The 22,091-nt window shown below is 58.5% G+C and overlaps 2 protein-coding genes across 2 annotated transcripts; both read left to right on the top strand.

Moving 5' to 3' along the window:
- The first annotated feature begins 1,631 nt into the window (after window positions 1-1,631).
- Window positions 1,632-11,034, top strand: SPAG7 (sperm associated antigen 7). Its single transcript, XM_054052761.1, has 7 exons — window positions 1,632-1,750; window positions 3,006-3,073; window positions 4,036-4,124; window positions 5,792-5,876; window positions 8,571-8,660; window positions 9,526-9,691; window positions 10,900-11,034. Exons 1-7 carry the CDS (start codon window positions 1,660-1,662, stop codon window positions 11,007-11,009), a joined length of 699 nt encoding a protein of 232 aa, XP_053908736.1. The 5' UTR covers window positions 1,632-1,659; the 3' UTR covers window positions 11,010-11,034.
- A 2,090-nt stretch (window positions 11,035-13,124) lies between these two features.
- PFN1 (profilin 1) lies at window positions 13,125-21,618 on the top strand. Its single transcript, XM_054052766.1, has 3 exons — window positions 13,125-13,318; window positions 18,121-18,313; window positions 21,340-21,618. The coding sequence occupies exons 1-3, from the start codon at window positions 13,187-13,189 to the stop codon at window positions 21,435-21,437; spliced, it is 423 nt and encodes a 140-aa protein (XP_053908741.1). The 5' UTR covers window positions 13,125-13,186; the 3' UTR covers window positions 21,438-21,618.
- The last annotated feature ends 473 nt before the right edge of the window (window positions 21,619-22,091 follow it).

Genomic DNA, 22,091 nt, shown 5'->3' with positions numbered 1-22,091 from the left:
CCCAAAACCCACTCCTCACACCCTCGAGACCCCCAAATCCCACACAGACACCCCAAAATCGGGCCCTTATGGTCTTCAGACACCCCAAAACCCACTCCTCACACCCCTCGAGACCCCCAAATCCCGCACAGACACCCCAAAATCGGCCCTTATGGTCTTCAGACACCCCAAAACCCACTCCAAACACCCTCGAGACCCCCAAATCCCACACAGACACCCCAAAACCCACTCCTCACACCCCCGAGACCCCCAAATCCCGCACAGACACCCCAAAATCTGCCCCTTATGTCTCCAGACACCCCAAACCCACTCCTCACACCCTCGAGACCCCCAATTCCCGCACAGACACCCCAAAATCGGGCCCTTATGCTCTTCAGACACCCCAAAACCCACTCCTCACACCCTCGAGACCCCCAAATCCCACAGAGACACCCCAAAATCGGGCCCTTCTGCTCTTCAGACACCCCAAAACCCACTCCTCACACCCCCGAGACCCCCAAATCCCGCACAGACACCCCAAAATCGGGCCCTTATGGTCTCAAGACACCCCAAAACCCACTCCCCCCACCCTCGAGACCCCCAAATCCCACACAGACACCCCAAAATCTGCGCCTTATGTCCTCCAGACCCCCCAAAACCCACCCCCCACCCCCTAACCTCGCCCTCTTCCCTCCTCCTCCTCCTCCTCACCTGCCCCGCTCTCCCTCATCCCCCCACGGCGGCTGCGATGGCGGCTTCGGCCCAACTCGGCCTTCGCGCATCGTCCCGGGAACCCCGAAAAGAGGCGGAGACGGTGGCGGCGGCGTGGGGGGGGCCCCCCACGTGACGCGTCACGTGACGCGAAGGGCGTGGACCGCGCTCGCGCGGGGCGGGGCGGGGCCACGAGGGGCGCAGCCAATGGGAGCGCGGAGCGGGCGGGGCGCGGCGCCAAAGAGGGGCGTGGCCCCTCTAAGCCTCGCTCACCCTTAAAAGGGCAACGCAGAGAGTGACCCGCCTCACCTTAAAGGGGCAACGGGGCAGGTGCCCCCTTTTCTCCCCCAATTTCCCCCCTTTTCTCCCCCAATTTCCCCCCTTTTCTCCCCCAGTTTTCCCCTTTTCTCCCCCAGTTTTCCCCTTTTCTCCCCCAATTTCCCCCTTTTCTCCCCCAGTTCTCCCCTTTTCTCCCCCAATTTTCCCCTTTTCTCCCCCAGTTTTGCCCTTTTCTCCCCCAGTTTTGCCCTTTTCTCCTCACTTTCAATTGGCGGACCAGTAGGGGGTTATTGGGGGACATTGGGGCCCGCCCCTCAAGTCCTCCTCTCCATATAAGGTCAGGCCACGCCCCTCTCGCGACGCACCACCCCTCAGCGCCCTTCTCTCCATATAAGGTCAGACCACGCCCCCTCGTTACGCACCGCCGCTCAAGCCCTCCTCTCCATATATAGTCGGGACACGCCCCCCTCTTGGCGCACCCCGCGCGCTCCCCCCGCCCCTCAGCGCACTCGTCTCCATATAAGGTAAGGCCGCGCCCCCTCCAGACGCAGCCCGAGCGCTCCCCCCGCCCCTCAGCGACCTCTTCTCCATATAAGGCCAGGCCACGCCCCCAGCGGTGACGCAGTGCCGCGCTGACGCACGCTGACGCACGCTGGCACCTTCCCCCCCCCCCCCAACTCCCGGCCCAAGATGGCGGAGCTGGACCTGCTGGGCTCCATCCTGAGCTCTATGGAGCGCCCGCCCGCGGCTGCCGATGCCGAAACGCGGCGAAGGGCGCGGGGTCAGAGGAGGGGGAAACGGGGGGAGTGGGAGGGGGGAAAGAGGGGAGGGAGGGGGGGAGCGGATTCGCGGCCTCCGGAACCCCTTTTGCCGGTGGGGCGGGGGGGGGGAAGGAGGAGGAAGGGGAGGGATTGGAGGCCACGCCCCCTACCCTTTAAAGGCTAGATTGCCCCGCCCATAAGGTTATGGCCACGCCCCTTCGTTTTGATGGGCAGCTGAGAGTCCCTGGCCACGCCCACTGCCCTTTGAGTGACCCCTGGAGGGTCCCTGACCACGCCCCCTCCTTAATGCACGCCTTGATTGTGCTTGGTCCCGCCCTATGACCTTTGAATGACCCCCAGGGGTCCCTAGCCCCGCCCTCTGCCCCTTGAGTGACATCTGATGTCAATTAGCCCCGCCCCCAAGCTCTTGGCCACGCCCCTTACTCTTTGATTGACAGTTTCATGGCTTCATTCTATCCCTTTGATTCCTATAGGTTTTGGCCACGCCCCCAAAGCTCTGACCACGCCCCTAAGGCTCTGGCCACGCCTCTTACTCTTTGATTGACGGTTTCATGGCTTCAATGCTTCCCTTTGATTCCTATAGGGGGTCTTTCCCCGCCCCCAATGCCCTGGCCACGCCCCCAGGGCTCTTGTCACGCCCCCAAGGCTCTGACCACGCCCCTAAGGCTGCGACCCCGCCCCCTATTGTTTGAGTGACACTCAGATTCATGGTCTCACCCCTTTGATTCCTATTGGAGGCTCTTTGGCCACGCCCACAGAGCGCTGACCACGCCCCAAAAGCTCTGACCACGCCCCTAAGGTCATGCCCCCATTCTTTGATTGACAGTTTTGTGGCCTCAAGTCTTCCCTTTAATTCTTATTGGGGGCCTTTGGCCACGCCCCCAAGGGTTTGGCCACGCCCCCGATGTTATAGCCACGCCCCCAGCTCTTGCCACGCCCTTTTATCTTAGATTGACACTCAGTTTTATGGCCTCAACGCTTCGCTTTGATTCCTATAGGGGACCATTGGCCACGCCCCCATCGCTCTGGTCACGCCCCCAAGGTTATAGCCACGCCCCCAAGCTCTGGCCACGCCCTCTATTCTTTGATTGACAGTTTTATGGGCTCACCCCTTCCCTTTGATTGCTATGGGGGATCTTTGGCCACGCCCCCAGAGCTCTGACCACGCCCCTTTTCTTGCCCCCTGGGGACCCCCCCCGTTTGTGGTTTTGGGGAGGGGGTCCCCAACTTTTCTGTCCCCCCTCTCCCCCCCAGAAGAGGCCGCGCGGGTGAAGAGACTGCAGGAGCAGGACAAGAGGCAGAAGGTGGAGTTCAGGAAGAGGGTGAGTTGGGGGGGGGACCCCAAAAATGGGGGGGACCCCAAAAATGGGAGAACCCCAAAAACCCCCAAACCCCCCTCAGGACACCCCAAACCCCCCTCAGGACACCCCCAAACCCCCTCAGGACACCCCAAAACCCCCTCAGGACACCCCCAAACCCCCTCAGGATACCCCAAACCCCCTCAGGACACCCCAAATCCTCTCAGGACACCCCCAAACCCCTTCAGGACACTCCAAATCCCCTTCAGGACACCCCCAAACCCCTTCAGGACACCCCCAAACCCCCTCAGGGCACCCCTAAACCCCCTCAGGACACCCCAAACCCCCCTCAGGACACCCCAAACCCCTTCAGGACACCACAAAACCCACTCAGGACACCCCCAAACCCCACTGGGATCCCCCAAATCCCCTCAGGACCCTCCAAATTCCCCTCAGGACACCCCAAACCCCCTCAGGACACCCCCAAACCCCCTCAGGACACCCCAACCCCCCCTCAGGACACCCCAAAACCCCCTCAGGACACCCCCAAACCCCCTCAGGATACCCCAAACCCCCTCAGGACACCCCAAAACCCCCCTCAGGACACCCCTAAACCCCCTCAGGACACCCCAACCCCCCCTCAGGACACCCCTAAACCCCCTCAGGACACCCCCAAACCCCCTCAGGACACCCCAAAACCCCTCAGGACCCTCCAAATCCTCTCAGGACACCCCAAAACCCCTCTCAGGACACCCCAAACCCCTTCAGGACACCCCAAAACCCCTCAGGACACCCCAAAACCCCTCAGGGCACCCCCAAACCCCCTCAGGACAACCCCAAAACCCCCTCAGGACACCCCAAAACCCCCTCAGGACCCCCCAAACCCCCTCAGGACACCCCTAAACCCTCTCAGGACACCCCCAAACCCCCTCAGGGCACCCCAAAACCCCCTCAGGACACCCCAAAACCAGTGCCGTCCCCCCCAGATGGAGCAGGAGGTGTCTGAGTTCATTCAGGCAACGGGAGAGCCGCGGCGGCGCTTCGAACCCATGAACAAAATAGAGAGGAGCATCCTGTGAGGGGACTGGGAGCACTGGGAGGGACTGGGAGGGACTGGGAGGGACTGGGAGGGGACTGGGAGGGGATTGGGAGGCACTGGGAGGGGCTGGGAGGGACTGGGAGGGGACTGGGAGGGATTGGGAGGAATTGGGAGGGGACTGGGAGGGACTGGGAGGGGATTGGGAGGCACTGGGAGGGACTGGGAGGGACTGGGAGGGGATTGGGAGGCACTGGGAGGGACTGGGAGGGACTGGGAGGGGATTGGGAGGGACTGGGAGGGGACTGGGAGGGACTGGGAGGGGACTGGGAGGCACTGGGAGGGACTCGGGGGGAACTGGGAGGCCCTCAGTGGGGTCAGTGGGTATACTGGGAGGGGTGATTGGGTATACTGGGAGGCACTGGGAGGTACTGGAGTGGCACTGGGGATACTGGGAGGGTACTGGGTATACTGGGGGGAACTGGGAGTTACTGGAGTGGCACTGGGTATACTGGGGGGGCACTGGGGTTACTGGGGGGGGTCACTGGGATGCACTGGGAGGGCATTGAGGTGCAACTGGTTATACTGGGAGGGAACTGGGAGCACTGGGAGGGACTGGGAGAGACTGGAGTGGCACTGGTTATACTGGGGGCGCACTGAGAGGGTACTGGGAGGGAACTGGGAGGCCCTGGGGGGGGCACTGGGGTTACTGGGAGGGGTGACTGGGTGAACTGGGAGGCACTGGGAGGGAACTGGGAGGCCCTGGGGGGGTCAGTGGGTATACTGGGAGGGGTGAGTGAGTGTACTGGGAGGCACTGGGAGATACTGGAGTGGCACTGGGTGTACTGGGGGGGGCACTGGGGTTACTGGGGGGGAACTGGGAGGCGCTGGGTATACTGGGAGGAGTGATTGGGTATACTGGGAGGCACTGGGAGGGCTCTGGTTATACTGGGAGTGAACTGGGAGGCCTGGGGGAGGTCAGTGGGTATACTGGGAGGCACTGGGAGGTACTGGAGTGGCACTGGGGATACTGGGGGGGTACTGGGAGGGTACTGGGAAGGAAGTGGTTATACTGGGAGGGAACTGGGAGGCCCTGGGGGGGGGCAGTGGGTATACTGGGAGGGGTCACTGGGTATACTGGGGGGAAGTGGAGTGGCACTGGGTGTACTGGGATGGCACTGGGAGGGCACTGGTTATACTGGGGGGGCACTGAGAGGGTACTGGGAGGGAACTGGGAGGCACTGGAGTGGCACTGGGGTTACTGGGAGGGAACTGGGAGGCCCTGGGGGGGGCACTGGGGTTACTGGGAGGGGTGAGTGGGTGTACTGGGAGGCACTGGGAGGTATTGGAGTGGCACTGGGGATACTGGGAGGGCACTGGGAAGCATTGGGGGGGGGCAGTGGGGATACTGGGAGGCACTGGGAGGGCACTGGGGTTACTGAGAGGGCACTGGTTATACTGGGAGGGAACTGGGAGGCTCAGGAGGGGTCACTGGGTATACTGGGGGGAACTGGGAGGCACTGGGAGGTACTGGAGTGGCACTGGGAGGTACTGGGGGGGCACTGAGAGGGTACTGGGAGGCACTGGAGTGGCACTGGGGATACTGGGGGGAACTGGGAGGCCCTGGGGGGGGCAGTGGGTATACTGGGAGGGGTGGGTGGGTGTACTGGGAGGCACTGGTGGTTACTGGTGGGCACTGGTTTGAGGCACGACGTGGCGGAGGTGGCGGGGCTGACGTCCTTCTCCTTCGGCGACGACGACGACAGTCGATACGTAATGGTCTTCAAGAAGGTGGGGCGGATGTGGGGCAGATGTGGGGCAGATGTGGGGCAGATGTGGGGCACAATGTGGGGCGGATGTGGGGCGGATGTGGGGCAGAGGTGGGGCAGATGTGGGGCGGATGTGGGGCGGATGTGGGGCAGAGTGTGGGGCGGATGTGGGGTGGATGTGGGGCAGAATGTGGGGCGGATGTGGGGCAGATGTGGGGCGGATGTGGGGCAGATATGGGGCGGATGTGGGGCAAAATGTGGGACGGATGTAGGGCAGAATGTGGGGCAGAATGTGCTCTATGGGTCGCTGTGGGGCAGAGTGTGGGTCAGGCTGTGCTCTATGGGGCAGGATGTGGGTCAGGCTCTGATCTATGGGTCACTATGGGGCAGAGTGGGTCAGGCTGTGCTCTATGGGTCACTATGGGGCAGAGTGTGGGTCAGGCTGTGCTCTATGGGGCAGGATGTGGGTCAGGCTCTGATCTATGGGTCACTATGGGGCAGAGTGTGGGTCAGGCTGTGCCCTATGGGTCGCTATGGGGCAGAGTGTGGGTCAGGCTGTGCTCTATGGGTCGCTATGGGGCAGAGTGTGGGTCAGGCTGTGCCCTATGGGTCGCTATGGGGCAGAGTGTGGGTCAGGCTGTGCCCTATGGGTCACTATGGGGCAGAGTGTGGGTCAGGCTGTGCTCTGTGGGTCGCTATGGGGCAGAGTGTGGGTCAGGCTCTGATCTATGGGTCGCTATGGGGCAGAGTGTGGGTCAGGCTGTGCTCTATGGGTCGCTATGGGGCAGAGTGTGGGTCAGGCTGTGCTCTATGGGTCGCTATGGGGCAGAGTGTGGGTCAGACTGTGCTCTATGGGTCGCTATGGGGCAGAGTGTGGGTCAGGCTGTGCTCTATGGGTCGCTATGGGGCAGAGTGTGGGTCAGGCTGTGCCCTATGGGTCGCTATGGGGCAGAATGTGGGTCAGGCTGTGCCCTATGGGTCGCTATGGGGCAGAGTGTGGGTCAGGCTGTGCTCTATGGGTCGCTATGGGGCAGAGTGTGGGTCAGGCTGTGCTCTATGGGTCGCTATGGGGCAGAGTGTGGGTCAGACTGTGCTCTATGGGTCGCTATGGGGCAGAATGTGGGTCAGGCTGTGCCCTATGGGTCGCTATGGGGCAGAATGTGGGTCAGGCTGTGCCCTATGGGTCGCTATGGGGCAGAGTGTGGGTCAGGCTGTGCCCTATGGGTCGCTATGGGGCAGAGTGTGGGTCAGACTGTGCTCTATGGGTCGCTATGGGGCAGAGTGTGGGTCAGGCTGTGCTCTATGGGTCGCTATGGGGCAGAGTGTGGGTCAGGCTGTGCTCTATGGGTCGCTATGGGGCAGAGTGTGGGTCAGGCTGTGCCCTATGGGTCGCTATGGGGCAGAGTGTGGGTCAGGCTGTGCTCTATGGGTCGCTATGGGGCAGAGTGTGGGTCAGGCTGTGCCCTATGGGTCGCTATGGGGCAGAGTGTGGGTCAGGCTGTGCCCTATGGGTCGCTATGGGGCAGAGTGTGGGTCAGGCTGTGCCCTATGGGTCGCTATGGGGCAGAGTGTGGGTCAGGCTGTGCTCTGTGGGTCGCTATGGGGCAGAATGTGGGTCAGACTGTGCCCTATGGGTCGCTATGGGGCAGAGTGTGGGTCAGGCTGTGCTCTGTGGGTCGCTATGGGGCAGGATGTGGGTCAGGCTGTGCTCTATGGGGCAGGATGTGGGTCAGGCTCTGATCTATGGGTCGCTATGGGGCAGAGTGTGGGTCAGGCTGTGCTCTGTGGGTCGCTATGGGGCAGAGTGTGGGTCAGGCTGTGCCCTATGGGTCGCTATGGGGCAGAGTGTGGGTCAGGCTGTGCCCTATGGGTCGCTATGGGGCAGAGTGTGGGTCAGGCTGTGCCCTATGGGGCAGGATGTGGGTCAGGCTGTGCTCTATGGGTCACTATGGGGCAGAGTGTGGGTCAGGCTGTGCTCTATGGGGCAGGATGTGGGTCAGGCTCTGATCTATGGGTCGCTATGGGGCAGAGTGTGGGTCAGGCTGTGCTCTGTGGGTCGCTATGGGGCAGAGTGTGGGTCAGGCTGTGCCCTATGGGTCGCTATGGGGCAGAATGTGGGTCAGGCTGTGCTCTATGGGTCGCTATGGGGCAGAATGTGGGTCAGGCTGTGCCTTATGGGTCGCTATGGGGCAGAGTGTGGGTCAGGCTGTGCTCTGTGGGTCGCTATGGGGCAGAGTGTGGGTCAGGCTGTGCTCTGTGGGTCACTATGGGGCAGAATGTGGGTCAGGCTGTGCTCTATGGGTCGCTATGGGGCAGAGTGTGGGTCAGGCTGTGCCCTATGGGTCACTATGGGGCAGAATGTGGGTCAGGCTGTGCTCTATGGGTCGCTATGGGGCAGAGTGTGGGTCAGGCTGTGCTCTATGGGTCGCTATGGGGCAGAGTGTGGGTTAGGCTGTGCTCTATGGGGCGCTATGGGGCAGAGTGTGGGTCAGGCTGTGCTCTATGGGGCGCTATGGGGCAGAGTGTGGGTCAGGCTGTGCCCTATGGGTCGCTATGGGGCAGAGTGTGGGTCAGGCTGTGCCCTATGGGGCAGAGTGTGGGTCAGGCTGTGCCCTATGGGTCGCTGTGGGGCAGGATGTGGGTCAGCCTGTGCTCTGTGGGTCGCTATGGGGCAGGATGTGGGTCAGGCTCTGATCTATGGGGCGCTGTGGGTCAGGAGTTCGCTCCCTCCGATGCGGAACTCGACGCGTATCGGCGCGGAGAGCATTGGGACCCCGCGGCCGCCGAGCAGCGACGCCGCCTCCGGGTAAGGAGGGGTTAACGGGGCGTGGCCAGAGGAAAGGGGCGTGGTTACTCTTTTGGGGGCGTGGTCATGTAATGAGGGTGGGGCAGAGGGGGACGAGCGTAGCCTGAGGGGGCGTGTGCAGAGAGGGGCGTGGTTAAATGGGGGCGTGTGCAGAGAGGGGGTGTGGCCAAATAGAGGGATGTGTGTGGAGGTGGGCGTGGTTAAAGATGGGCGTGGCTAAAGGAGGGGGCGTGGCCAAATGGGGCTCTCAGTCCCTCCCAGTGTTTCAGAGTCCCATTGTTCTTCCTTATTAGTCCATCTCAGTCACTCCCAGTATGTCCCAGTCCCTCCCAGTGCCTCTCAGTGCTATCTTAGTTCCCTCCCAGTCCCTCCCAGTGCCTCCCAGTCCAATTCTAGTTCTCTTCCAGTGCTTCCCAGTCCTATTTTACTTCCCGCTCAGCCCCCCCTCAGTGGGAAGCACTGGGACGGGACTGGGAGGGCACTGGGATGGCACTGGGAAGCACTGGGATGGCACTGGGAAGGACTGGGAAGGCACTGGGAAGGACTGGGAGGAACTGGGAAACACTGGGAGGGGACTGGGAAGCACTGGGAGGCACTGGGAAGCACTGGGAGGGCACTTGGAGGGCACTTGAAGACACTCGGAGGGCACTGGGAGGGACTGGGAGGCACTGGGAGGGATTGGGAGGCACTGGGACGCGCGGGGTGGGTCACTGGAACGAGCGCTGTTCTCGCGGAGGGGGCGTGGCCTGAACAAGGGGGCGTGGCCTTGCCTGGATGGGCGATGCCTGGAAGCCAGCGCTCGCGGTGGGCGTGGCCTCTCTGCGTCGCTGAGATGGGGGCGTGGCTTTCCGCCGTGACGTCAAAGGAGGAGGAGGAAGCGGCGGCGCGGGCGGAAGCGGAAGCGGCCGCGGAGGCTCCGAGCGGCCCCGCCCCCCCTTCGCCGTACCGGGATAAATACCGACACCTCATCGGTTGCGAAGCCGCCAAAGCCGCGGCGCGAACCATGCAGGCCAACAAGGCCTATGGCTGCGGTGAGAGCCGCCGGGGGGCGAAACGGGGGGGTATGGGGGTGCTATGGGGTGAGGGGGGGGTATGGGGCTGCTATGGGGCAGCCGTGGGGTGGGGTGGGGGGGGGGGTATGGGGGTGCTATGGGGCAGCCATGGGGCGAGGGGGGGGTATGGGGGTGCTATGGGGCAGCCGTGGGGCGAGGGGGGGGTATGGGGGTGCTATGGGGCGAGGGGGGGTATGGGGGTGCTATGGGGCAGGGGAGCCCCCCCCAGTCCCCTCCCGGTCCACTCTAATCCCCTCCCAGTTCCTTCCAGTCCCTCCCAATCCATCCCAGTCCATCCCAATCCCATTCTAATCTCTTCCCAGTGTCTCCCAGTCCACTCTAATCCCTTCCCAGTCCCATTTTAGTCCCTCCCAGTTTCTCCCAGTCTATCCCAATCCCATTCTAATCCTTTCCCAGTCTTTCCCAGTCCATTCTAATCCCCTCCCAGTTCATCCCATTCCATCCTAATCCCTTCCCAGTTCATCCCAGTCCATCCTAATCCCCTCTCAGTGCTTCCCAGTCCCATTCTAATCCTTTCCCAGTCTTTCCCAGTGCCTCCCAATCCATCTTAATCCCCTTCCAGTGGCTCTCAGTCCATCCTAATCCCTTCCCAGCTCCTCCCAGTCCATCCTAATCCCTTCCCAGTCCTTCCCAGTTCCTCCCAGTCCATCCTACTCGCCTCCCAGTGCCTCCCAGTCCATTCTAATATTCTTCCAGTCCATCCCAGTTCCATTCTAATCCCTTCCCAGTCCTTCCCAGTGCCTCCCAGTCCGTCTTAATCCCTTCCCAGTGCTTCCCAGTCCATCCTAATCCCTTCCCACTCCTTCCCAGTCCCTCCCAGTCCATTCTAATCCCCTCTAATCCCCTCCCAGTCCCCTCCCAGTCCTCTCCCAGTCCATCCTAATCCCTTCCCAGTCCTTCCCAGTGCCTCCCAGTCCATCTTAATCCCCTCCCAGTCCATCCTAATCCTTTCCCACTCCTTCCCAGTGCCGCCCAGTCCATCCTAATCTCCTCCCAGTGCCTCCCAGTGCCTCCCAGTCCATCCCAATCCCCTCCCAGTGCCTCCCAGTCCATCCCAATCTCCTCCCAGTCCATCCCAATCCCCTCGCAGTCCCTCGTACCGCTGCTGGGGGGGTTCCTCCTCCCGCCCGTGCCCCTCCCCTCACTCCCGGTTGCCCCCCCGGCAGTTCCGGTAGCCCACAAACGCGACACTCGTTCCATCGAAGAGGCCATGAACGAGATCCGAGCCAAGAAACGGCTGCGCCAGGAGGGGGCGGAGGGGGGGCCCTCGGCATGAGGGGGGAGCTCATTAGGGATGGGGGGGGTAATTAATTGGGGAGGGGGTAATAAAGCACCTCGGACCCCCAAGTTGTGTCCTGGTGGAATTTGGGGGGCACAAAAGGGGATTTAGTGGCCATGGAGAGGGTCAAAGTGGTCCCCAATGGGGATTTAGTGGTCCCCAATGGGGATTTAGTGGCCCTGGAGGGGTCAAAGTGGTCCCCAATGGGGATTTAGTGGCCCTTGAGGGGTCAAAGTGGTCCCCAATGGGGATTTAGTGGTCCCCAATGGGGATTTAGTGGTCCCCAATGGGGATTTAGTGGCCCTGGAGGGGGTCGAAGTGGTCCCCAATGGGGATTTAGTGGCCCTGGAGGGGGTCGAAGTGGTCCCCAATGGGGATTTAGTGGCCCTGGAGGGGGTCGAAGTGGTCCCCAATGGGGATTTAGTGGCCCTGGAGGGGGTTGAAGTGGTCCCCAATAGGGATTTAGTGGCCCTGGAGAGGGTCAAAGTGGTCCCCAATGGGGATTTAGTGGCCCTGGAGGGGTCAAAGTGGTCCCCAATAGGGATTTAGTGGCCCTGGAGGAGTCAAAGTGGTCCCCAATGGGGATTTAGTGGTCCCCAATGGGGATTTAGTGGCCCTGGAGGGGTCAAAGTGGTCACCAATGGAGATTTAGTGGTCACCAATGGGGATTTAGTGGTCCGCAATGGGGATTTAGTGGCCCTGGAGGGGTCAAAGTGGTCCCCAATGGGGATTTAGTGGCCCTGGAGGGGCCAAAGTCGTCCCCAATGGGGAAATAGTGGTCCAAAATGGGGATTTAGTGGCCCTGGAGGAGTCGAAGTGGTCCCCAATGGGGAATTAGTGGTCCACTATGGGGATTTAGTGGCCCTGGAGGGGGTCAAAGTGGTCCCCAATGGTGATTTAGTGGCCCTGAAGGGGGTCGAAGTGGTCCGCAATGGGGATTTAGTGGCCCTGGAGGAGTCAAAGCGGTCCCCAATGGGGATTTAGTGGCCCTGGAGAGGGTCAAAGTGGTCCCCAATGGGGATTTAGTGGCCCTGGAGGAGTCAAAGTGGTCCCCAATGGGGATTTAGTGGCCCTGGAGAGATCAAAGTGGCCCCCAATGGGGATTTAGTGGCCCTGGAGAGATCAAAGTGGCCCCCAATGGGGATTTAGTGGCCCTGGAGAGGGTCAAAGTGGTCACAAATGGGGAATTAGTGGTCCCCAATTGAGATTTAGTGGCTTTGGAGGGGTTTAGTGGTCCCCAATGGGGATTTAGTGGCCCTGGAGAGGGTCAAAGTGGTCCCCATTGGGGAATTAGTGGTCACCAATGGGGATTTAGTGGCCCTGGAGAGGATCAAAGTGGTCACCAATGGGGATTTAGTGGCCCTGGAGAGGGTCAAAGTGGTCCCCATTGGGGAATTAGTGGTCACCAATGGGGATTTAGTGGCCCTGGAGGGGTCAAAGTGGTCCCCAATTGGAATTTAGTGGTCCCCAATGGGGATTTAGTGGCCCTGGAGAGGGTCAAAGTGGTCACCAATGGGGATTTAGTGGCCCTGGAGGGGTCAAAGTGGTCACCAAAACCCAAATAGATACTTCTATACCTCTAATTGCCCCCCTTATTGCCCTCATCGCCCCCTTATTGCCCCGATCACCTCCTTATTGCCCCCCATCGCCCCCCCCCTTCTTATAAGGAAACGCCCGTGTCTGGCCACGCCCCCTCTGCTCCTTATTAGGAAGAGGCCGCGCCGCTTGGCCACGCCCCCTCCGCGCTCGCCTATGGGAGAGGCCGCGCCGCTTGGCCACGCCCACCGCTCCCGCGCGCCTTCTAAGGAAGCGCCCGCTACGTGTGGCCACGCCCCCTCAGGAAGAAACCCGCTCTTCGAGGCCACACCCCCCCTCCGCGCCATCTCAGGAAGCGCTTGGCCACGCCCCCCCTTCCCCCGCGCCTCCCAATGAGAGCCCGCGCTTCGCTTGGCCACGCCCCTTCCTCCTAGCCACGCCCCCCCGCTCTCCCTTATGAAAGCGGCCGCGCCGCGCGCCTCTCGCTCTTCCCCCCCTTCCCTTCCTTTTTAACCCTTTCCCTCACTGCGCAGGCGCGGCCCCAGCGGAGGCCACGCCCCCTTCCCTCACCGACCCGCCGAAAGCTCCGCCCACCCACCCCCCTTCCTCCCCTCCCCTCCTCCTCTTTTCCCGCCGCCATGAGCGGGTGGGCGCCTTACGTGGAGACGCTGTTGGCGGATGGGACCTGTCAGGACGCCGCTATCGTGGGTTATCGCGACACCCCCGCCGTTTGGGCAGCCGCCCCGGGCAAGACCTTCGCTAACATTACGGTAAATGGCCGAAGGAGAGAGGGTAGGGGGGGTGTGTGTGAGGGGGCGCCATTTCCCGCTTTATGAATGGAAGTGGTTTGGGGAGGGGAGGGGGGGGGAAGAGGAGGGAGGGGTGGGCGTGGCTTGAGGGGAAATGGGCGTGGCCTCGGCGCGCGGAGGGAAATTGGCGTGGCTTAGGGGAGGAAGGGGGCGTGGCTTAGGAGCGCAGCGCGGGAGGGGGAGAGAGTAGGAGTGGGCGTGGCCACCGCGACGGCCGCCGCGCAGGGACAAAAAAGGGCAGAAAGCGCGCGCGCGGGCGGTGCTGCCAGCGTGGCCCGCCCCCCCCCACCCCCCCACTTCCCTTTTCAATAGGGAGGAAAAAGGGGGGGGTCTCCATCCCCCCCCCTAAATTAGGGGTCTGTGAAGCTTTAGGGGGGCCCCCCCCCGACCTTAAATTGGGGACACAGTTGCTCAGGGGGACACAGGGGGGTTTGGGGATACCCCTCCCTCTAAAAAGTGGGGTACAAGGGTGAGGGGTGGGGTGGGGGAGGAATAAGGAGTGTGGGACCCCCCCTAAAATGGGGGCTCAGGAGGTTGGGGACCCCCAAAAGGCATTCTAAGGGTCTGGGATACCTCCAAACCTCGCCCTGAACTCCCTTAACTTCAACCCCCCCCAAAAACACCCTCTGTGTGTGTCTCCCCCCCCCCTCAGGGCACCCCAAAACCCCAAACTCCCCCCCCACACACAAGGACCCCCAAATCGACCCCCCTTTTCCCTGTCTCCCCCCAACTTCCTCCCCAGCCCCCCAAAACCCCCTTGTCCCCCCCTCCAGACCCCCTCAAACACCTTCAAACCCCCCCAAAACCCCCTTATTTCACCCCAAAACCCCCTCATTTCACCCCAACCCCCACCCGTCTCCCCCCAAACCCCCTCTTTTCACCCCAAAACCACGTTACCCCCCCAAGACCTCCCCAACTCCCCGTTCCCCCTCATTTCATCTCAAAACCCCCTCATTTCACCCCGAAATACCCTCATTTCACCCCAAAATTCCCTCATTTCACCCCAATTCCCCTCATTTCACCTCAACCCCCACCCAACTTCCCCAAAACCCCCATTTTCACCCCAAAATCCCCTCATTTCACCCTAAATCCCCTCATTTCACCCCAAAACGCCTTCATTTCACCCCAACCCCCACCCAACTTCCCCAAACTCCCTATTTTCACCCCAAAAACCCCTTTTCCCCCTCCAAGACCCCCCAAAACCCCCTCAATTCACCACAAAAACCCCTCATTTCACCCCCAAACCCCCCTCTTTCCCCCCAAAACCCCTCTTTCACCTCAAACCCCCCTCACATTTCACCCCAAAACCCCTTCATTTCACCCCAGCCCCCACCCAACTTCCCCAAACCCCCATTTTTCACCCCCAAACCCCCTCATTTCTCCCCAAACCCCCCATTTTTCACCTCCAAACCCTCCCTTTTCACCCCAAAACTCCCTTTTTCACCCCAAAACTCCCTTTTTCACCCCAAACCCCCTCTTTTCACCCCAAAACCCTCTTTCCCCCCAAATCCCCTCATTTTCACCCCAAATCCTCCTCATTTCACCCCAAACCGCCCATTTTCACCCCCAAAACCCCCTCAGTTCCCTCCCAACCCCCCTCTTTTCTCCCCAAACACCCCTATTTTCACCCCAACCCCCCTATTTTCTCCCCAAAACCCCCATTTTTCACCTCCAAACCCCCTCTTTTCACCCCAAAACCTCATTTCACCCCCAAACTCCCTCATTCCCCCCCAAAACCCCCTTTTCCCCCCAAACTCCCTCATTCCCCCCCAAAACCCCCTCTTTTCCCCCAAACCCCCTCATTCCCCCCAAACCCCCTCATTTCCCTCCAAAACTCCCCAATTTCACCCCCAAACCCCCTCATTTCACCCCCAAACCCCCTCATTTCCCCCCTAAATCCCCTCTTTTCCCCCCAAAACCCCCTCTTTTCCCCCAAACCCCCTCTTTTCCCCCCAAATCCCCTCTTTTCCCCCAAAAACCCCCTCATTTCTCCCCCAAACCCCCTCCTTTCACCCCAAAACCTCCTCATTTCCCCCCAAACTCCCCTCATTTCACCCCTAAATCCCCTCATTTCCCCCCAAAACCCCCTCATTTCCCCCCAAAACCCCCTCATTCCCCCCCAAAACCCCTCATTTCCCCCCAAATCCCCCTCATTTCTCCCCCAAACCCCCTATTTCCCTCCAAAACCCTCTCCTCTCACCCCCAAAACCCCTCTTTTCCCCCCAAATCCCCTCCTTTCACCCCCAAAACCCCCTTATTTCCCCCCAAAACCCCCTCACTTCACCCCCAAACCCCCTCATTTCCCCCCTACATCCCCTCATTTCCCCCCAAAACCCCCTCCTTTCACCCCAACACCCCCTCATTTCACCCCCAAACCCCCTCTTTTCCCCCCCAAATCCCCTCATTTTTCCCCCCAAATCCCCCATTTTTCCCCCCCAATTCCCCCCAAACCCCCTCATTTCCCCCCAAAATCCCCTCATTTACCCCAAAACCCCCCAATTTCACCCCCAAACCCCCTCATTTCCCCCCTAAATCCCCTCATTCCCCCCAAACCCCCTCTTTTCCCCCCAAAACCCCCTCATTTCCCCCCAACCCCCCCCACACCCCCCCTCCCCCCCTCCCTGAACCCCCACTTCCCCCTCCCCCCCACTTCCTCCCCCTTTCCCCCCCCCCCCCCATTTCCGCCTCCTCAGGGCCATCCGGGAGGAGGGGGGGAGGGGCGGTTGGGCCCTCTCTTCCCCTCCCCCCAACCCGGAAGTACCCAAATTCCATACATTTTTTTTACCCTTTTTCTCCTCAAAACCCCGAGCACTTCGCACCCCTTTATTTCGGGGGTGAATTCCCCCCATTTTAACTTTATTCCCTTCGTTTCCCTTTCATTTTTCTCCCATTTCAATGTCTTTCCGTTATTTTGGGGGGAAATCGCCTTTATTGGAGACTTTTTTCCCTCCTATTTCCTTTTTCCCTTTATTTTTTCCTCGGTTTTGGGGAAATTTCACTCATTTTCAGGGGGGGTCTCTTATTTTGGGAGATTTCTCCTGTTTTAAGGAGCCTTTGAGTCCCCATTTGGGCGGAATTCCCCTCATTTTGGGGTCTTTTTTTGTCATCTCAGTGGTTTTTTTCCTTATTTTGGTGAAAATTTACTCATTTCAATTCTTTTTTCCTCCCATTTTATGTTTTTTTCCCTTATTTTGGTGAAAATTTATTCATTTCACTATTTTTCCCCCTCCCATTTAATTTTTTTCCTTATTTCGTTGAAAATTTACTCATTTCACCTTTTTTTCTCCCATTTTATGTATTTTTTCCTTATTTTGCTGAAAATTTACTCATTTCACCTTTTTTTCTCCTCCCATTTCATGGTTTTTTTCTTATTTTCTTGGAAATTTACTTATTTGATTTTTTCCCCCTCTCATTTTATGGTTTTTTTTCCTTATTTTGGTGAAAATTTACTCATTTGACTTTTTTTCCCCCTCCCATTTTTCCTTATTTTAGTGAAAATTTACTCATTTCACATTTCTTTCCTCCCATTTTATGTTTTTTTCCCTTATTTTGCTGAAAATTTACTCATTTCACATTTCTTTCCTCCCATTTTATGTATTTTTTCCTTATTTTGTTGAAAATTTACTCATTTCACCTTTTTTCCTCCTTCCATTTTATGTATTTTTTCCTTAATTCATTGAAAATTTACTCATTTCACTTTTTTTTCCCCATTTTATGTATTTTTTTTCCTTATTCCGTTGAAAATTTACTCATTTTGAGGGCCTTTCTCCCATTTTAGGGGTTCTCTCCCATTTTAGGGGTTCCCTCCCATTTTAGGGGGTCCCACAAGTTTGGGGGGGCCCTATTTTACCCCAATTTCCCTCATTTTCTGCTTTTTTTCTCTCTTATTTCCGCATTTTTTCCTTATTTGGGAGGGAATTTCCTCCCCATTTTTTGGGGGGCATTTTCCCCTCTTTTAGGGGATCCCCCTTTTTTTTGGGGGGCGCTCTCCTTTACTTTAGGGGTCCCCTTATTTTGAGGGTCACCTCTGTATTTGGGGGGGGTCCTTATTTTGGGGGCGTTTCCTTAGTTTTGGGGAGTTTTCCCTTTAGCTTAGGGGGGTCCTGGGGGGGGGGATTATCCCTTTTGGGGTCCCTTTAGGGGGTCCCCAGGTTTTGGGGGATCCCCTTTGAGCTTTGGGGGTCCCTTTGAGGTTTAGGGGTTCCCTTCGAGGGGGGATTTAGGGACTGAGGGGCCCCATCCTGACCATTGGGTTCCTTTTGGGGTCTCTTGGAGGGGGGGGATTGTCCCTTTTGGGGTCCCTTTGGGGGGTCCCCAGGTTTTGGGGATCCCTTTGAGGTTTGGGGGTCCCCTTTGAGGTTTTGGGGTCCCCTTTGAGGTTTGGGGGTTCCCTTTGAAGGGGGAATTTAGGGACTGAGGGGCCCCATCCTGACCATTGGGCTCCTTTTGGGGTCTCTTGGAGGGGGGGAATTGTCCCTTTTGGGGTCCCTTTTGGGGGGTCCCCAGGTTTGGGGGGATCCCCTTTGAGCTTTGGGGGTCCCTTTGAGGTTTTGGGGATCCCTTTGAGGTTTGGGGTTCCCTTTGAGGGGGGGATTTGGGGACTGAAGGGCCCCATCCTGACCATTGGGCTCCTTTTGGGGTCTCTTGGAGGGGGGGATTGTCCCTTTTGGGGTCCCTTTGGGGGGTCCCCAAGGCTGGGGGTCCCCCTTTGGATTTTGGGGGGCTCTGGGGGTCCCCCCTAAATGATTTCCCCCCTCTTTTAGGCGGCGGAAGTGGCGGCGTTGGTGGGTCCCGAACGAGGACCGCTGTTGGTTCAGGGGTTGACGCTCGGAGGTCTCCGTTGTTCCGTAATCCGCGATTCCCTTTTGGTGGAAGGAGAACACAGTATGGATTTACGCACCAAAAGCGCACCCGGAGCCCCAACTTTCAACATCACCGCCGCCATCACCAATAAGAGTGAGGGGAACCCCAAAAAAAACCCCACTCGGAACCCCAAAAATCCATCCCTGAACCCCCAAATTTGGATCGTGCGGCTCCAAATGTGCCCAAAATGAGCCCAAATTGACCCCAAAACGGCCCAAATTGGCCCCAAATTGAACCCAACTTAAGTTTTTCCATCTTCAATGTCACCTATGATGAAAAAGGGACCCCCTGAACCCCAAAAATCCATCCCTGAACCCCAAAAATCCATCCCTGAACCCCCAAATGTGGATCGTGCGGCTCCAAATTGACCTAAAATGAACCCAAATCCACCCAAATTGACCCCAAATTGGCCCCAAATTGAGCGCAACTCAAATCTTTTCACCTTCAATGTCACCTATGATGAAAAAGGGACCCCCCTGAACCCCAAAAATCCAGCCCTGAACCCCAAAAACCTCAGTCTGAACCCCAAAAATCCATCCCTGAACCCCCAAATTTGGATCGTGCGGCTCCAAATTGACCTAAAATGAGCCCAAATCCACCCAAATTGACCCCAAAACTGCCCAAATTGAGCACAAATTGAACCCCAACTTAAGTCTTTCCACCTTCAATGTCACCTATGATGAAAAAGGGACCCCCCGAACCCCAAAAATCCATCCCTGAACCCCAAAAATCCATCCCTGAACCCCAAAAATTCAGCCCTGAACCCCCAAATTTGGATCGTGCGGCTCCAAATGTGCCCAAAATGAGCCCAAATTGACCCCAAATTGGCCCAAAATTGAACCCAACTGAAGTCTTTCCACCTTCAATGTCGCCTATGATGAAAAAGGGACCCCCTGAACCCCGAAAATCCAGCCCTGAACCCCAAAAATCCATCCCTGAACCCCAAAAATCCAGCCCTGAACCCCCAAATTTGGATCGTGCGGCTGCAAATGTGCCCAAAATGAACCCAAATCCACCCAAATTGACCCCAAAACTGCCCAAATTGGCCCCAAATTGAACCCCAACTTAAGTCTTTCCACCTTCGATGTCGCCTATGATGAAAAAGGGACCCCCGAACCCCCAAAATCCAGCCCTGAACCCCAAAAACCTCAGTCTGAACCCCAAAAATCCATCCCTGAACCCCCAAATTCGGATCGTGCGGCTCCAAATGTGCCCAAAATGAGCCCAAATCCACCCAAATTGGCCCAAAATTGAACCCAACTGAAGTCTTTCCACCTTCAATGTCGCCTATGATGAAAAAGGGACCCCCCGAACCCCGAAAATCCAGCCCTGAACCCCAAAAATCCATCCCTGAACCCCCAAATTCGGATCGCGCGGCTCCAAATTTGCCCAAAATGAGCCCAAATCCACCCAAATTGGCCCAAAATCGAACCCAACTTAAGTCTTTCCACCTTCAATGTCGCCTATGATAAAAAAGGGACCCCCTGAACCCCAAAAATCCAGCCCTGAACCCCCAAATTTGGATCGTGCGGCTTCAAATGAGCCCAAAATGAGCCCAAATTGGCCCAAAATTGAACCCAACTGAAGTCTTTCCACCTTCAATGTCGCCTATGATGAAAAAGGGACCCCCTGAACCCCGAAAATCCAGCCCTGAACCCCAAAAATCCATCCCTGAACCCCAAAAATTCATCCCTGAACCCCCAAATTTGGATCGTGCGGCTCCAAATGTGCCCAAAATGAGCCCAAATTGACCCCAAATTGGCCCAAAATTGAACCCAACTGAAGTCTTTCCACCTTCAATGTCACCTATGATGAAAAAGGGACCCCCTGAACCCCGAAAATCCAACCCTGAACCCCAAAAACCTCACTTTGAACCCCAAAACCGGATCGTACAGCTCTGAACGGACCCAAATTGACCCAAAACGCCTCAAATTGACCCCAAATTTCACCCTTCGATGTCAGCGATGAGAACGAGGGGACCCCTCTGAACCCCAAAATTTACCCCGTGGACCCCAAAATGCAGCTCTGAACCCCCCAATCCGAGGTCTGAAGCCCAAAATCCACCTCTGAACCCCCAAAGTCAGCCCTGAACCCCCCAAATCCACCCTCTGAACCCCCAAAATTCAGCCCTGAACCCCAAAATCCACCTCTGAACCCCAAAACTCAGCCCTGAACCTCCAAATCCACCACATGAACCCCAAAAACTTGTCCTGTACCCCCAAATCCACTCCGTGAACCCCCAAAACTCGCCCTGAACCCCCAAATCCACCCCATGAACCCCCAAAACTGCCCCTGAACGCCCAAATTCATCCCATGGACCCCAAAATTCAGCCCTGAACCCCCAAATCCACCACATGGACACCAAAAACTGTCCCTGAACCCCAAAATCCACCACATGGACACCAAAAACTGCCCCTGAACCCCCAAATTCATCCCATGAACCCCAAAATTCAACCCTGAACCCCCAAACCCACTCCATGAACCCCCAAATCCACCCCATGAACCGCCAAAACTGCCCCTGAACCCCAAAATCCACCACTTGAACCCCCAAAACTATCCCTGAACCCCCAAATTCATCCCATGGACCCCAAAATTCAGCCCTGAACCCCCAAACCCACTCCATGAACCCCAAAAACTGGCCCGGAACCCCAAATTCTTCCCTATGGACACCAGAAACCTGTCCCTGAACCCCCAAATCCACCACATGGACCCCAGAAATCTATCCCTGAACCCCCAAATCCCCTCCATGAACCCCAAAGACTTCTCCTTTACCCCCAAATCCACCACATGGACACCAAAAACTTCCCCTGAACCCCCAAATCCACTCCCTGAACCCCCAAACCTACTCCATGAACCCCCAAAACTGCCCCTGAACCCCCAAATCCACTCCATGAACCCCGAAATCTATCCCTGAACCCCCAAATCCCCCCCTTTTGCCCCCCATCTCCCCCCCAATCTCTGAGTTGGGCTCTCTCTGGGTTGCCCGGGGTGGGGGGGGGGGGGCTGGTTTTGGGGGTTCCCCTCTGGGTGAAGGGGTTCGCGAGTGGGTTTTGGGGTACGGGGGGACCCCCTCTGGTGTTTGGGGTCCCCCTTAACCCCCCTGTCCCCCCGTTTTGCAGCGATCGTTTTGGCTATGGGGAAGGAAGGAGTCCACGGCGGTTGCGTCAATAAGAAGTGCTACGAAATGGCGTCTCACCTGCGGCGCTCCCAGTACTGAACTGGGAGGAAACTGGGGAGCAACTGGGAATCCCCCCCCCCCCAAATCCCCCCCTTTATCCCCCTTGATCCGCACCCCCAAATCCCAGTCCAGGGACCACCGGGAGCCACTGGGACCAACAGAGCCCAGGGGACCCCCCAGTGCCCCCCAAAAACCGCCCCACGCTGCCGGCAGCAATAAAGACGCCTGTGGGGAGAGGATGTGTGGGGCAGAGTGTGGGGGGGATGTGTGGGGCAGAGTGTGGGGCGGAGTGTGGGGCAGAGTGTGGGGAGAGGATGTGTGGGGCGGAGTGCGGGGATGTGTGGGGCAGAGTGTGGGGGGGATGTGTGGGGCAGAGTGTGGGGCGGAGTGTGGGGAGAGGATGTGTGGGGCAGAGTGTGGGGCGGAGTGTGGGGAGAGGATGTGTGGGGCGGAGTGTGGGGATGTGTGGGGCAGAGTGTGGGGATGTGTGGGGCAGAGTGTGGGGCAGAGTGTGGGGGGATGTGTGGGGCGGAGTGTGGGGAGAGGATGTGTGGGGCAGAGTGTGGGGGGAGGATGTGTGGGGGATGTGTGGGGCAGAGTGTGGGGCGGAGTGTGGGGGATGTGTGGGGCAGAGTGTGGGGATGTGTGGGGCGGAGTGTGGGGAGAGGATGTGTGGGGCGGAGTGTGGGGGAT

The sequence above is a fragment of the Cuculus canorus genome, chromosome 36, assembly GCF_017976375.1.
Source record: "Cuculus canorus isolate bCucCan1 chromosome 36, bCucCan1.pri, whole genome shotgun sequence".
In the NCBI taxonomy this organism is placed as follows: domain Eukaryota; kingdom Metazoa; phylum Chordata; class Aves; order Cuculiformes; family Cuculidae; genus Cuculus; species Cuculus canorus.
The sequence above is the reverse complement of the archived record's forward strand: the minus strand, read 5'-3'. Positions and strand labels throughout refer to the sequence as shown.

Bases quoted from the DNA above. Each gene is read 5' to 3' on its own strand.
- PFN1 (XM_054052766.1), top strand. From the start codon at position 13,187: ATGAGCGGGTGGGCGCCTTACGTGGAGACGCTGTTGGCGGATGGGACC. The intron at 13,319-18,120 runs GTAAATGGCCGA...CCCCTCTTTTAG, and splicing joins AGACCTTCGCTAACATTACG to GCGGCGGAAGTGGCGGCGTT. The intron at 18,314-21,339 runs GTGAGGGGAACC...CCCGTTTTGCAG, and splicing joins CGCCGCCATCACCAATAAGA to CGATCGTTTTGGCTATGGGG.
- SPAG7 (XM_054052761.1), top strand. From the start codon at position 1,660: ATGGCGGAGCTGGACCTGCTGGGCTCCATCCTGAGCTCTATGGAGCGC. The intron at 3,074-4,035 runs GTGAGTTGGGGG...CGTCCCCCCCAG, and splicing joins AGGTGGAGTTCAGGAAGAGG to ATGGAGCAGGAGGTGTCTGA. The intron at 8,661-9,525 runs GTAAGGAGGGGT...GTGACGTCAAAG, and splicing joins AGCAGCGACGCCGCCTCCGG to GAGGAGGAGGAAGCGGCGGC.